Raw genomic sequence first — 15,748 nt, 5'->3', positions numbered from 1 at the left:
AAATCTACCTTGTCTGATATTAATATTGTAATCTCTACTCAAGTTTTGCCCATTTTGTGTAAAATGTGTTCTTACAAATAGTACACTCATATCTTCTAGAAATTCTTCAATGTTTCTGGTCCAATAAAGGTAAGCATCCCTATTTTCCACGGCTACTATGAAGTTTCTCTTATTTTTCTATTTCTTCAATCAATCCTTGAAACTATAATCCTTATATTTATTTTTACTTTGTAGATATTCACTTTTATAATTTCAACCTATAATCTCCTAGTTTTATTTTTTCTCATTTTCTTCCAATTATTACTGCCCCTACAGCTTTTTTCCTGGCACTTCTTAACACTAATCATAATTAACAATTCTCTAACAGGGAAAAACTGGATTCTTTAAGCAATATGTACCATGGACAACAATGCACAGTGTAATTATATTTGCATTAGGAAAATCCTAGCAAATATTTTTATAAACAAATTAATAGTGATATTGCCAAATGATATAATTTAATATGAAAAATAAATAGAAGTCAAATTTAAACTTACATAATTTTACAATATTTACTTATGTCTTAGAATCATATTGCAACACACAGACGAACAGAGGATTAAGACAGTAATCAGTTTAGAAAATATATTCGTTAAGAAATACATATTAACTCTCATACTTCAATGTCAAACAACGGGTGGTATAACACTATGATTTTTATTACTTTTCCAAAGAAACAAAAAGATGAAAATGTAAGTTATTTAAAGTGGAGATGTTCTTAATTTTTTTTTTTTTTTTTTGGATGGGAATGGAACTAATTTCTTCAAACTATGCCCTGAAATTGACATGGAAAACAAGCATAAGAATTTCTCGTGAATATGATATGAGAAAAAGGCAAACTTAGTCTAATAAATAGGGGAAATAATTGGTTAAAATAAGTGAATGTTGGATAAGGAAAGTATTTTCTTAATAGTGTTGGAAACAAAATGATGGAAACACTCTGTATTAGCCAGAGCACTGAGAAAATATTTGATATGAAAAAATACCCCAGGGAATACATTTGATGATACAACAGGCCCCGCACTGGCCTAATGTCTGTAATTTCATCTAATTGTCAGTAATGGAAAAAAAGGAAGGGAAGGAAGATTACAAAAAACACATGGGCCCGTCTGTCTTTCTGCATGTAACTCTGTGGGGATTCTGTATTAGAATTACATAATAGCAGAATCTGGTCTGTGACATGTAAGAAAAATTATCTACGGCCATGATATTTTCCATGCTGCATCTGTGAGTACAAAGTATAGTCAAGGATTCAGATTCTCTGTTTTGTCACACTTATAAAGACAGAAGGGAACACTGGAAATTTTCCCTGTTAGACTTAACTTGAGCCCCCCACCAGGGAAATCTTTTCTTTTTTTTCCTTTCTTTTTATTGGCAGAGAATTTTTCCTTTCCGAAGACAACATTTAACTTACTTTTGACGCTGTTATCAAGCAGGGTGACACAAAATGTATGCCAAGAGAAGTCTATTTCAATTGGTATTTCTGTTATTTCTTGTCTGAAACAGTGACTGGAATGCAAAATGTGGATTTTGAAGGGATCTGAAAGGTGATTTAATTGAATAATGTGCCCATAACCTTTTAAATGCTTACAGGAAGAGTGGAGTCAGCAGGAGGTCGTGAGTCCTATTCCCAACCAGGGATCTTTGCACTTCCCTAAACTACTCATTTATCACATGTGCAAAGTGATGAAAAGCCCAATGTATAACTTCCTCCAGCCACTCCCCATTCCCAGCTATTATTCCAAAGAGATGCTGCTGAGAAAAAGCGAAGATGTCCCTTGATGTGGCAAGTTCTTATCAGAACTTATTAGTAAATGATGCATCACTTCTGGAACCCATTTCACATTTTCAAAGTTCAAAGGCAGCTTGTGGTAAGCTTTGTATTTATACCAAAAAGCATTTTAAAGAAGCGTGACATTTATAATGCAGTTTTCACCTAACTCCCTAGGATATAAAATTTTATAACCTAAACATGTATGCAGTATCATATTGTAGTCAGTTTTCTTTTGTTGTTTATGTTAGAGATCTGATAGGTGATAATCTTGAAAAGAGAGCTGACGTGAATCCATTAGGCTCTTCTTTTTCCTCTAAGAACTGAGATGCATTCAGGTGACGAAGAGCCTTCAGGGAGTTGCCAGGCTGGCTTCCCAGAGGCTTTACCAGGCAATTCACTGGAGTCAGCGAGCCCAGCCCTGTTAGGCTTAGAAACTAGATTACCATGCTGAGGACAGGTCCTGCTCTCTGGGTGGAGAACAGTACCTAAGTTCATAAGACTGATTTATAAAACCAGGATAGTATCAATGTCCAACAAGAAACAGACCTGTCCCAGGAACAGGAAAACGAGTACCTGCAACTCAGCCCACTTCCTCAAGCCCAGTTCACCGATTTACAGTAAGAAACTACTGGCAAAACAATACATCTGAGAGGGTATGAAGGGCATTCTCTTCCAGTGAGCTAGCATATCTCAGAAAGAAAATAATCAGAACAAGGGAAGTCACATTGGTGGGCTGTTTAATGGCATAAGCCGGTGTATCCATCTCACAGTGAGCACACACAAACAAAGGGCCTGGAATCACTGAGAAGTACCAGCTATAACCTGCCTTATCCATCACCACCCAAGTGCTGGCCTTGCCAAGTGGTCAGAATACCCTATACACTGATACAGCCTTCTACATCCATCTTCATGTGAGAGGCAAAGGTTCCCTGACTACTGGACAGAACTGGAGAGGCTGTTTCAACATTTGTCTTTTTTTCCTCCCCATTTTCATGAACAATACCTCCCTCCCCCACCTTTCTAATCCACACTCTTCTTTAATAAAATTACAGTCAAATCTTACAACCTGGAAACTAATCAGAATTTTTAAGGTAAATTTATATAGCTAAGCCTTGCTCCACTAAGGTTGTTACTGAAAAGTTTAGCCTTTATTCCAAGTTCTTGGGAGAATATTTAACAGTTCAGACTATTTTTCACACTGTCAATCATGTATGACTGGCATATAAAAACCTCACATCTTCTGTTCTACTCTTAATATAACCTGTAATGCCAAGAAACAACTATGTCAATAATAGGTAACATCATCTCATTTTTCTGAGAATGCCTTCTTCCACCGTTCCTGCAGTAGACATATTTTACTAACCTTCATATAAGAATGTAAACTACCCGAGGCAGGGACTTTTGCTTGTTCATTGACTTATCCCAAGTACCTAAAGCAGTGGAGTGTTCAATGAATAAAACCTACAATCTAAACCACATATTCAAAAAAGAAAAATCAGAAACCAAGAAGTGAGGCCCTAAAACAATATACTTTACCAACTTGATATCTCTCAGTCTACTAACTTTCAACACGTCATTCTTAAACCAAACTTCTGTTCAAACAGGATTATAATTACAAAAATACATCATAGTTAATAAGATATTTAACAAATGTTTTTGACATTTATAAATATAAAATTATTTCAAAATCCTTTTATCATTCCAATTTTTATCTTTTTTCACACATTTTAGTCTCTAAATTTACACCTGAAAGGAAGAAGTTTCTGGGAATACATGTTTTTCTTTAATAAGTGCAGAGTAGAGGTCAATTAAAAGGCTTTACCTATCACTTTATTCTTCTTTCCATTTTTTATAGGCGTACAAAGCAAACTTTTAATGCATTGCTGTTTTATATTTCCTGTGTTTTCATTCTAAACAAAAAGAAAAACAAAACAGCTAAACAGCACGAAAAGACCATTTGCCCATTAGATGCTACGTAAACTATATTGGACATCTGAAGCCACTAATACATTCATATTTTATTAGCTGGAGATAACATCAGAATGTAGAAAACGTACAAATCATAATGAAGTTCACAGAAATGCAAAATAAAGCAATTAGTCTTCACATTATTAAAAATAATAAATACCCTATATTTCTTTTTAAAATTGTTCTCATATTTTCCATTTTATTTACCTATATTTCTTTCATTTTCCATTTTAGACTCTGCAAGCAGCTTACAGTAATCCTAAGCAAAATATTTATTCCGCTTCTACCGTCCCTGTGTGGTGGATGTCTCAAATGGCTTAACAAGAGGGGAAGAAGTCAAAAGCATTGTACCATCGAGGATTCCACATGTTACAAATTTGCCCTTCTTTAATTTTACCACTGTATCTATTGCCCATATTGCTAAAGTTCTAAAAAGGTTTCCTCCACAGGCAAACAACAAAGTCAAGGCAGCTGCCTCAAACTGCAATGCTTTTCTGAAGTGAGATGAGAAAAAAATACCAGAATTCAAAGTTTTCAGCGTCTGAGAAACTGATCCTTGTAGCTTTGCTCTCATTCATTTTTCCACAGAGCTGTTCACTGCAGTACATTACCAATTACAGGCATTTAAGCCACATGAAACAATGTTTGAGGAATAAACTCAAGAACTCTAACGGTACTATCTAAAGAATGTCATTAAGTAGGTAATAAGTTAAATTACCTCAAAATTAGTTTATGATAATTCACTAATACACGTTTAAAAAACTGATAAAGGTACAGAGAAAAATACTCAAGTATAGCTGACCGCCTCTCCACAGATGTTATAAGCTGCTTTATTCTCCTTCCTCAGATCAGGGAAAGCACAGATCCCTCCCAAAGAGCCAATTTTAGGGCCAGTCCTTCAGTTAAGAGTAACTAGTTTAAGCACAGATGTGATAGGAAAACAGCCTTCAAGCTCCAAGTCTAAAATTGGGTTACTTACTGTCCAGGGAAATCTTTTGTCTTTACTGACATCTGGAATATTAAGTGGTTCCATAGTATTTCTGACATACTGAGCATACATGTAATTGATTCTGTTTGCGTCACGTTCCCTGTGGAAATAACAGAGATGAGTTCTTTCCGTGCAGTGAAAAAACACAGGCAAAACAGAGTCAAATAGATGACTACAGGAGAAACATACCAGTCTTAAATTACAGAGCAAATGTGTATCTTAATCGGAAAATGCAACTTTAAACATATTTGATGATTTACAACTTTGGTAGTTACTGTAACTGAAATGTTTTGAAAAAACAAAGACCCACAATTTTTCAGCTATCTAAAACAAGTCTAAAATGTCATTAAGTAATCTTATTACCATTGTTAATGGGCATGTTGATTTTTGTGCCGTTTAATGTAAAATCCATATGAATTTTCCCTATGTCTTATTTTCTCATCAGACTATAGGATGACTAAAGTCTAGTGCCTATTTACTTTCTCAGTTATTTACTTAGTCTAGCCATTCCAATAAAACAATCTTTTACATATTTCGGAGCAACGGAAAAATCGAGCAGGCCTAGAAGAATTTTATTAAGCTCTTTTCTTTTTTTTCTGCTTTAAATTAAAAAAATTTTTTTTTGAACTTACACTATTTTTCCAGTTTTTTTCCAGTTTCTTGCTTAATAGGTTGAACATAAAAGGTCAACCTGATGTCAGAGGGTTCATAAGGGCAGTGCTAGTGCCAGAGTTGGGAAAACAGAACAGAACGTGCCTTTTCATCAGGAAACTTCCTACTTTCCCTGGTGATGGGATTGAATTCGGCAAAGAGGGTCAAGTTATGGAAATGTATTCCAGCTGTAAGGATGCGTCCATATTAACTGTAAAATCACTGACTAAAGAAATTAGATAAGTCTAATAGTGGGAGACATTTCAAAATAAAATATGTGCCTCTGGAAAAAAGCCCACTTGTTCTGTGTTCTCCAAGTTCTAATCTTTTCCTATCTTCCATCCATCTCACTCAACCTGCCAACGTGCTTCTGGGACAGTGGTTTCGAGTGGTGTTCTTGAGCACTAGTGATTCCAGAAAGATTCCTGAAGTCGTGCCCTCATTCCTAGCCAAGATAATTTAGTCTTTCCCTTCTCTGCTGTACATCTTAGGTTAAGCATCTTTTGGTCAAATCCGGTACTAACCACAGGTCCAGTATTATACACGAGTGATAAACAATGAACGGGAAATTACCATACTAACATAGGGATACATGAACTTCAGATGGAACATTTTCTGAGCCTAGACTGATGATCTGGGAAGGCATACAAACACATCAGATGCAGACGCATCAGACCTAGGGCACTCCTGGGTTCCTATTTCACAGATAATTGCGTGGAATCCCTAGAAAAGGTTATAAGGGCAGGATTTAGGTTAATGAAACTATTCTAAAACCACAAATATTTCATGGACAGCAAAAGTCTCAGGAAAAGAAAATAAGAAGCTACAGTAAAGATAAGAAAAATGAAAAGGTAGTTACAGAGAGAAATAAGTACATTGGAGAGGATGCCTTTGTCCACATCTCTTTTAAAATGATGATGATGGCTTTTATCATTCTCACCATCACCATCACGCCAACAGTGGGAGCCAGATGAAACCCAAATAGTTAAGCGACTTGCCAGAGATCATAAATTCAGACGACAGGCACTGATACGGAAAAGCAGAAGTATTAAAATTACTTTTAAATCAATAGACACCAAATTTAATTCCCTGAAAATTTTAAGTTTTCCTGATGGTGCCTTTAGTGAAAAATTAGTATTAGGTCCATTAAGGTTATGTGATATTTTATTTCTCACTCTGTAAAAAGTGCTAACAAATCCTTACTTCCTCCCCTCAATAACAACAGACTGAGCACCTGCTCCATGAGAGGCACCCTGAGCAACACAGAGAGACAAACTTATACAGGTCAGCAGCTGTCACAAGGCGCTTAAAATCCAGTCGAGGACTGTGACAGAGAACAAACAATAACACGGTGTCTAGCTGCACGTCCTCTTTGAGCAGAGTCTAGGGCAGAAGCTCCCAGCTGTCCCTCGATAACTCTTCTTTCTTTCTCTTTATCTGGACACATGGCCACCCAGGATAAAGACATTTCTCAGCTGCCCCAGTGGCTTGGGGTCGCCATGTGACTACGTTCTAGGCAACAGGATGTAAATTCTAGGCAACAGGAAATGTGACGGCTTCCAGAAAGCTTACCTAAAAGGCAACTGATGCATGCTCTCTGCCCCTTCTCTCCCTGCCCCCCATCTTACCACTGGAAACGTGGATATGAAAGCCAGAGCTGCATCCTGGACCCTGAAGAGAAGGGCCACTCCCTAGAGATGCAGAGTAGAAAGCCTGCAGGTGCCTGGGTCCCTCAGGCCTTTGTAGAACTGAGTAGCAGCACAGAGCCTGAGCTGCCTGCCTCTGGGCCTTTACAGGAGGCAGTAATAATACTGCGTATGACTCTTTAAGCTATTTTTATTTTGAGTTTTTATGATTCACACTCACACCTAACCCTAACTAATACAACTGGTAACCATGCAAGCATCACACGTGGAGAAGATGGACAGATAACCCCTGCGTGAAGTGGGCTGGAGAGGAGGTGGCATTAGGTAAACGTGTAAAAGGCTGGGTAAGCCTTTAAGGATTTAAGGATGCATAGAAAGACAGCAAGAATGAAAAGGAGAGGGGAAAACAGCATAAAACACATTGCTCCTCCCAGCTCCCACCCCCTTTACTCCCACATGGGATTCCCCTAATAAATGTCTTACACATTGAATCCAGTCTTGGTATCTGCTCCTAGGAAGATCCGGGCTCACTTAGATCTCTAAGGCTTTTTTGCACAGTGGATATCAAGGGAGGAGTACCTGAGTACATCCTTGGGAAGACTCCATCCCCGACTGTCTTGGAAACACTGAGATATTTCCGTGCTGTAGAACTAAATAGGAATCCCTGCAGGCTATGTGAACCAAAGATAGGCAAAAACATCACAGAGACACAGAAATACTAACACTCACTGACTACTTACTACATGCGAGGAATTTTCGGAAGCATTTTATGTACATTAACTCATTTGGTCCTTTCTACAATCCTGTCATCAGTATCTCCATTTTACAGATGAAGACACTGAGGCTTTGAGGTTAAATAATTTACACAAAGCTCTATATCTAGCAAGTGATGGAACTCAATCAGTCTGATTTCAGAGTCTATACTCTTACACTCTGTATCTACCATCTTTTAAAGTAGTAAAAACCTTTTTACTATGTTAAAAATAGGTGTTACTGTATTTAACTATAATTGTTTTCCAATATAAGTATAAATAATAAGTATTAACTAGTATATATATTCTAAGAAAGTGAGCTTAAAGGATTAATTTTACGTATTTGTCATTTTATGACAACATGTGCATGTAAAATTAACATGAAATTAACTGATATGGAATTATAGCACTAAAACACCTATTTCTTAAAATTAAACACTAACATAAACTGTACATCACACTCACTTTTTCCTTCTAATTAGGTGGCTCTTTGACTCGAAGCACAGAAACTCTAAAACCTTCCGCCATCTGGAAATGAGCTTCCCTTCTGAAATGCTTGGGTGACCCAAACCCCAACAGCTTACTGTGTTTATATCCCATTGATGACATGATTCTAATAATTATATATCATGTTCACCCTGAATATTTTTTAGTTTTATACTTAGCATTTCAGAACTGCCTTCAATAAATTATTTTAATTTATAAAAGGTAATTAGTGGGTTGGTTGGAAAAGTACCAAATAAGCCGTGCTTTTCAACTGGTACAAAACTGCCTGAAAAGGATGATGTGCTTACTGCTAACATCGTCAAATCACCTAGCACGTCATCTCACGGAAGAGTGCTTGGATTGACAAAGTGTTTAATGATGAGAATTGGAGAGGCCTAAATTTTATCAATAAGCAATTTTAGAAACGTAATAAAGAATCTGCTGGTCATGTGTCAACATCAGTTAGTCCTTTTTCAAAATGTTGAAGTTACTAAACACCATTTTAACTCAGAGTTTTCACAAAATTAAGCCTGATATCTAAATTTTATTAATTTATTAAATTTTAAATTATAAATTTCTAAATTTATTAAAATAGAAACATATTTACATCACTAAGAAGTTTTTTTTATTGCATCATTAGAATAAAGGCTAACTATTAGCTGACATAAGGCACTGGTGTTGAATAATTTTCATTACTGCAAAATCAGATAATGAATCAGTTAAAATAATCCATGTAAATTAGTCTTTTTTAAGGTAACCACACTGATCTAGTTTATCCTTTACAAAAAAAAAATCTTTATACTAAGACTGTCTTGGAATAATTTTAAAAAGTAGAAAGATATCTTCCATTTTTCCTACAGAGAAGGAACATGATATTCATCAGAAACAAATTAAATATACAGTGAGACTTAAATATATAGAGTACGACTTCAGTTTTTTTTAATGCATATTGACCAGTAGAGGTCACTGCTACATCAAGTCACTGGGCTTGTTCAGCTATCAGAAAAATTAGAGGACTTGTCTGACTTTACAACAAAATCAAATGTACAATACATAAAATTACACAGGCATATGCTGCTGCACAAATATTCAAAGGTAAATATAGATGACTCATCATTTCATACATTTTTTTTTTCTTTTCGGCTGTGCCATGCAACTTGCGGCATCTTAGTTCCCCAACCAGGGAGCAAACCCAGGCCCCCACAGTGAAAGCTCCAAGTCCTAATCACTGGACCTCCAGGGAATTCCCATCATTTTACGCATTTAACGTGCATTATCATGCTGATTTTCCTACCGTCTTCTGGATGTATGTAAATTCATAAATATATACATATATATTTCTTTTTTGTCTATATAGCAATTCATTACTTATGCAAGCCAAAAAAGTAAAAGAATCAAATATTTACATACTTAGAAGCTTTATAAAAAGCAACAAAAATGTGATGGTAACACAAAATCAAAATAGTATCTGTTAATGTTCCTTCCAAAAATAAAATTTCATAACTGACCCAGGCAGTATAGCCCAATACCAGCATTTAAGAAAGATACATACATACTCACCAGGACACGTGCATATTAACACATATTCAGAAAGGATTCAATTTCAACTAAAACAATGTCAAATATGCCAGAAAACAGACACACACAGAGGCTTAAAAAAGAACAGACATGGAGATGGGATATAAACCTCAGTTCACGACTAGCAATGCCAAGAGGGAAATAAAGGTCAGCTACTCTGTTATAGCTTTGTGAACCAAAAACTCCAGGGTAGCAGAAAAATCTCTGGGTAGAGATACCATAGTTTATATACCCTGACTACCCATGTCATGCCCAAGTCAGCACTCAAAGCCTAAGTCAGGGGTACCTTCAGAGTCATATGCATTCCTCGTCTGCCCCAAGTTACATTCTCTCTTTTGCTAATTCCTAAAATTCTTTTAATAGAAAGAAAGGTCTTTCATTGTATCACATTGTTAAAATAAGTTTTGAAATAATGAGTTTTGATTTAAATATAATCACTTTAACAAACTAACAACTTTAAATCAATATAGTCAACAGTTTCTCCATCTTGATGGGCAACACATTAAGAGGACAGGAGATGTGAGAAAAGGTAAGAGGAGAAGAAGAAGAAAGGAAAGGGTACAGAGGGCAGAAGACAGCTTCTGCAGACCTCACACTGAGCCACGGGGTCAGTCTTAACTAGGAGGGCCAGTACAAAACCAAGCTGTGCACTCAAGTATTTTGTTCTTGCAGCTGCAAATTCAGGCAGTTCTGCTTTATAGGATCTACAGAGGTGATTTTCATTTTTATTTTCAACTTTTTATTACAAACATTTTCTTCCAATCTTTTATGGTGAATGCTTTGAAATACACAAGAAAATTGAAAGTGAAATGAATATCCTATTTCTAGATTCAACAATTTTAAATATTTTGCTACACTGGCTATATGTACATATGTATGTGAGAATATATTTATTTGCTTAAATATATTAAATTTAGATGTATTTACATATTTATTTTTGGCTGAACCATATTTTATTTTTTGTTGGGAATTAATTTTTTTATTGAAGTAGAGTTGATTTACAACGTCATGTGAGTTTCAGGTATACCACGCAGTGACTCAGGGTGCTGTGCACTGATATGTGTATGTTTAACTGATTCCTTTCTCTTTTTCAGATTCTTTTCCCTTATAATTTATTACAAAATATTGAGTATAGTTCCCTGTGTTATACAGCAGGTCCTTGTTTTATATTTTATATTTAGTAGTGGGTATATGTTAGTCCCGACCTCCTAATTTATCACCCCCCCACCCCACCCCAGCCTGACTGGACCATTTTAAACTAAGGCGCAGATATCATAACACTTCACCCTTAAATACACCAGCATGAATCTCCTAAAAATAAGAACATTCTCCTACTAACTACAATATCTTCCTAATTCCAAAGAAAAGATAACAATAATTCCCCACCAACACCTAGTATCCAGTCCATATTCAGATTCCCAAGGGTCCTCACCAGTGTCTTTGACAGCTATTCATTTTTAACCAGGATCTAATCAAGGTTCACTTGGCTGTTATATCTGAGAAAAGTCCCTCCCTCCATTTTATTCAATGGCATTGACTTGTTTGTTTGTTTTTTTTGGTATTGACTTTTTGAAGAGACCAGGCCAGTTATCTCATAGAATCTTCTATAGCTTAGATTTGCATAGAGGTTGTTTCTAAAGTGCCACCACCAAGGAGCTTGGTTACTGAGGACATTACTAACTGTGACATCATCCACCTACATGAAACAATTCTCTGATACGTTAACTGTAGCATAAAAAATCTGGAACTTTAATATCAAATTGCAAAGTTAAAATAATGTTCTATTTCCATGATCATGTAAGGCGTTTAGTTCTAATATCAATAATTAGGGGTAGGATAAATTGACATAAATTGTCTTACTGAGTGAAATAATTTGAAAGAAATGAATAATGAATAATGTGACAAAACAGCATTATGTCCAAGAATTCCTGACGCTCTACCCCTGGCAGACTGATATTCCTTAGATTACCCTATCGCTTAAGCAAACACCACCAGTATTTTGCTTAAGGGTACAAAAGGAAATATGAGAAAGAACATATGGTAATTTTCTCTAAATCCTTTTTAAAATTCTTCAGAAAGCACATATAAAATTGGACCAGTAATATCTATAACCCTGATCTGTTAATACTTTCTATTGTTTCTACATACCGATTAACAACAAAAAAATACAAATTTTAAAATTATAAAAAAACATGAAAAAGAAGTGAACTGCAATAGAGATCTTATCTGATTCTAGCCATCGGGTACATGTTTTGGTGTGATGGAGACTGCAGGCTTGCTTTTGGTGTTAGTTAAATCCCATGGCTGTTTCCAAATCAGAATAGACTCAGAGAAAAAAATGTGTTCAGAAGCCTATCAAATTTCCACGGAGGGTCCAATATGTAATGAAAAAATACAACTGAAATATAGTACTTGTGGATCTTAAATGAGTCAATTCACAAAAAACACTGTACCCAGGCCTATACTAATTGTGATACCATTTACACCATGAAAGAATTCTCCAACAGGTCAAATGCAGTGGAAAAAACCCTGGAAGTATAACATCAAACAGTAAAGTATTTTCACAAATGAAATTATTTGTGGGAGGAAAAAAGCAGCTGTAGCTTCTGTGTCTTTAAATAGGTTGTGAAATAACAACGTAGCCAGAATTATATATTTGTGATAAAGACAGACAGACTGAATCTGTAAAGTGCTTTGGATAGTATAAGCAATTATACTCCAATAAAGAGCTTTAAAAAAAAAAAAACAGACAGACAGATAATAAGTTTTCTTACCTTGTTAAAGTATCGGACGATTTTTCTAATTCCTCACACTCCATGTGAAACACACTAGAGAAAGAATCCTGAAAACAGAGCAACAACACAGACTGAGAAATAAGTTTGAGAATGTAATGAAAACTATCTAAATACAGACATATGGGTCTGTCGTACTGACCAAAGACACCGCTACTCGTGATTTTTTTCACTTTTTCAGACAAAACTGACCCAAGTACTCACTTCACGACATCCTCAAATCTACTTCCCATTACTAAGAACCACGCTTCTGTTGTTTCTGATACTGAGTTGCAAAAATGTTTATCTGAGTACTGTTTGTTTTTGTTTTTTCTACCAGCTGTTAATAAATATATTAGCTTCAATTTTTCTCTATATTTATTCAAAATCCTCAAGTTTTAGCTTTTATGCATACACTGATTGCTACTTTGGGGTCTTTTTAAAAAGACATCTAATTCATTAATATTATATGAGATCATTAAATTATGAAGCTATTAGCAACATAGAGAAGTACTTTTGAACTTAAATTAAAAAGCAAAATACATATTTGCACCCGTACTATCTTTACAAGTGAACAAAAAATTGGAAGGAAACAGAAATAAAATAATGATATCAGTTTAATTTGGGACAGAAGAACTGAGTATATATTTTTTTCTTGTTCACATTTGGATTTTTGCTCATGTGTTGAAATATTTTCAATCAAAAAAAATTATAGTATAAATGAACATCAAGTCACTTCATTGCTATACCCAGCAAATTAAATCATTAAAAAGTGAGCAAAATATATTAATGGGCATATTGCTGAGCTATACTTTATTTATTTTAAAATTTTTTTGCTGAGCTATATTTTAAAGCAACACTGATACCACTCAGTTGCTACCAAGATAAGTGTTAACTGGTAGAAAGATGTGTTAAATGTTAATTAAAGTGATACTTAAATTGTCAAAAAAAAGGAGTGCCCTTATGCATAACTTGCAAAAATTAAATGCCAAAGAGCAGGTCACAAAGCAAAAATAAACTGACAGGGGCCTCCTAGGCGGCGCAGTGGCTGAGAATCTGCCTGCCAATGCAGGGAACATGGGTTCAATCCCTGGTCCGGGAAGATCCCACATGCCGCGGAGCAACTAAACCCATGTGCCACAACTATTGAGTCTGCGCTTTAGAGCCCATGAGCCACAACTATTGAGCCCATGTGCTGCAACTACTGAAGCCCACGTGCCTAGAGCCTGTGCTCTGCAACAAGAGAAGCCACAGCAATGAGGAGCCCGTGCACCAAATGAAGAGTAGCCCCCGCTCACCACAACTAAAAAGAAAGCCCACGCACAGCAAAAAAGACCCAACACAGCCAATAAAATAAATTAATTAATTAAAATAAATAAATAAATAAATAAACTGACAGACTGCATTAACTGACCTGAACTTTAAAAGGACAATCTTGTAATGATCTCTATATTAAGGAGTTTATAACTGATTGAAAATATTAAATAATATCTATGAAAATACTCATTATCTTATAGCATAGTAAATTCTCATTTGATTTCCTATTAATGAGAATCACATACACATATACACACAGTGATTCAGATAATGTTGCATCACACAGTAGTCGTTACCTAATAAAACACTTAAAAATTTAAAAAATAAATATTAAATATCTTTTATTATTCTACTTCCCAAAAAACCATCAACTCAGTATCATAAATGGACTGCAACTGACTTTATACACGTGAGAATTCCCATTCTCTTTCCTAATCTACCAATGAAGAGCTTATTCTCAGGGTCTAAAGGAAAAAGAAAACAAACAACTACCTCAAAAAGAAATATACCAAAGCAGTGGTTCATTGGTTGAAAAGGAAAAGAAATTGCATAAAAGAAAACAGCCTTAGGGTAAGGGCCCTGAGTCTAGCAGCAAACTCAGTTGGCATGTCTAGAAGTAACCAGCACTCTATAAGAACACTCCATCTTTCCACACGCATCTTGTTTCTTTACATTACCAAGCAATGGTTTGAAATCTACCAATTTGAACAGTTTAGAGGTTTTCCATGGTGGGTAAAAAATTGGGGACTAATAGGCACCTTTCACAGCATTGCCTCCATTGGGCCATGCCTTTTGATTTCTACACAATCTCGGCAAAAAGAAATTTTTATACCCAACCCATTCAGAACGGGGGTCTGCCTGTGGGAGCACGACTGTTCTCGACCAAAAAAAGTCTGCACACTGTAATGACAACGTATTTCTCCATCAAGGTAGAGTCACTGATGAGAGCAGCACACTGACATTCCCATGGTAACCACTTAGTGGAGGGTCAACAAAGTGAAAGGGTGCACTGAAGCCATCCTCCAACCTCACCTCTACCCCTTTTCAGCCAGAACAGCTCACATTTTGATTGGCTTTACATAAACAACCATATTCAGCTGGATATGAGAGAGAGAGCTCTGAGGCAAACCTGAGGTTTAAAAGCAGTGCTTTAAGGAATATAAATTTCTGATCTTTCTAAAAATAAAAAAGTCATACTCTGTACTCACGGAGCAATCTTCATCCACTATGAAAATGGTGCATTTCTGCACCTGCATGAAAGAGATAATAGTGGCAGCTATTTTCTTTAGAATTACTTCTAATGATTGTTGTTCTTCAAAAATTAGGCTAGCAAGGTCAAGCAGCACCTAGACCAAAAAATTAAAAGCTTATTATTTAGTAATTGTTTGTAATTATTAAAGCAATACGATTTTATATGGGTTGTAGGTTGTTTATATATCATCTAGCAAGTTACAACCAAGTTGCCATTGAAGTGGTAAATATATAAATCTCTGCTTACTCGCAAAATGTCCCTGTCGACTGTTATTACAATTAGCATACTGGTTAGGATCACCAACTCTGAGCCAGGGCCCAGCCGTTTTTCATCCCAGCTTCCCCTCCTGCTAGCTTTGTGATCCAGGGCAAGTTTCTTGAAAATGGGGATAATAATAATATCCAAATGAAAAAGAACTCAAGAGAGCGCCTAAATAATGGAGAGTTTGGGGCGGCGGCGGGGGGGGGGGGGAGCGGTAGGGAAACCAACAACATGAGGCTACACTAGAGCACACAGTTCAAAGAAA

The 15,748-nt window shown here is 35.9% G+C and overlaps 1 protein-coding gene across 3 annotated transcripts in view; it reads right to left on the bottom strand.

Moving 5' to 3' along the window:
- Positions 1–15,748, bottom strand: part of LOC130834747 (cGMP-specific 3',5'-cyclic phosphodiesterase) — a 112,471-nt gene that overhangs the window by 61,653 nt on the left and 35,070 nt on the right. For all 3 annotated transcript variants that reach the window (XR_009048750.1, XM_057705470.1, XM_057705469.1), the window contains exons 5-8: positions 15,179–15,316; positions 12,657–12,724; positions 4,761–4,869; positions 3,636–3,723 (exon numbers count right to left, since the gene is read on the bottom strand). Coding sequence is in view for 2 of the 3 variants with exons in the window: in XM_057705470.1 (XP_057561453.1) it covers positions 3,636–3,723; positions 4,761–4,869; positions 12,657–12,724; positions 15,179–15,316 (403 nt within the window). In the remaining variant the exon portion in view is untranslated. The remainder of the gene's footprint in view (positions 1–3,635; positions 3,724–4,760; positions 4,870–12,656; positions 12,725–15,178; positions 15,317–15,748) is intronic.

This window comes from Hippopotamus amphibius, chromosome 13, assembly GCF_030028045.1.
Source record: "Hippopotamus amphibius kiboko isolate mHipAmp2 chromosome 13, mHipAmp2.hap2, whole genome shotgun sequence".
Classification (NCBI taxonomy): Eukaryota; Metazoa; Chordata; class Mammalia; order Artiodactyla; family Hippopotamidae; genus Hippopotamus; species Hippopotamus amphibius.
The sequence above is the reverse complement of the archived record's forward strand: the minus strand, read 5'-3'. Positions and strand labels throughout refer to the sequence as shown.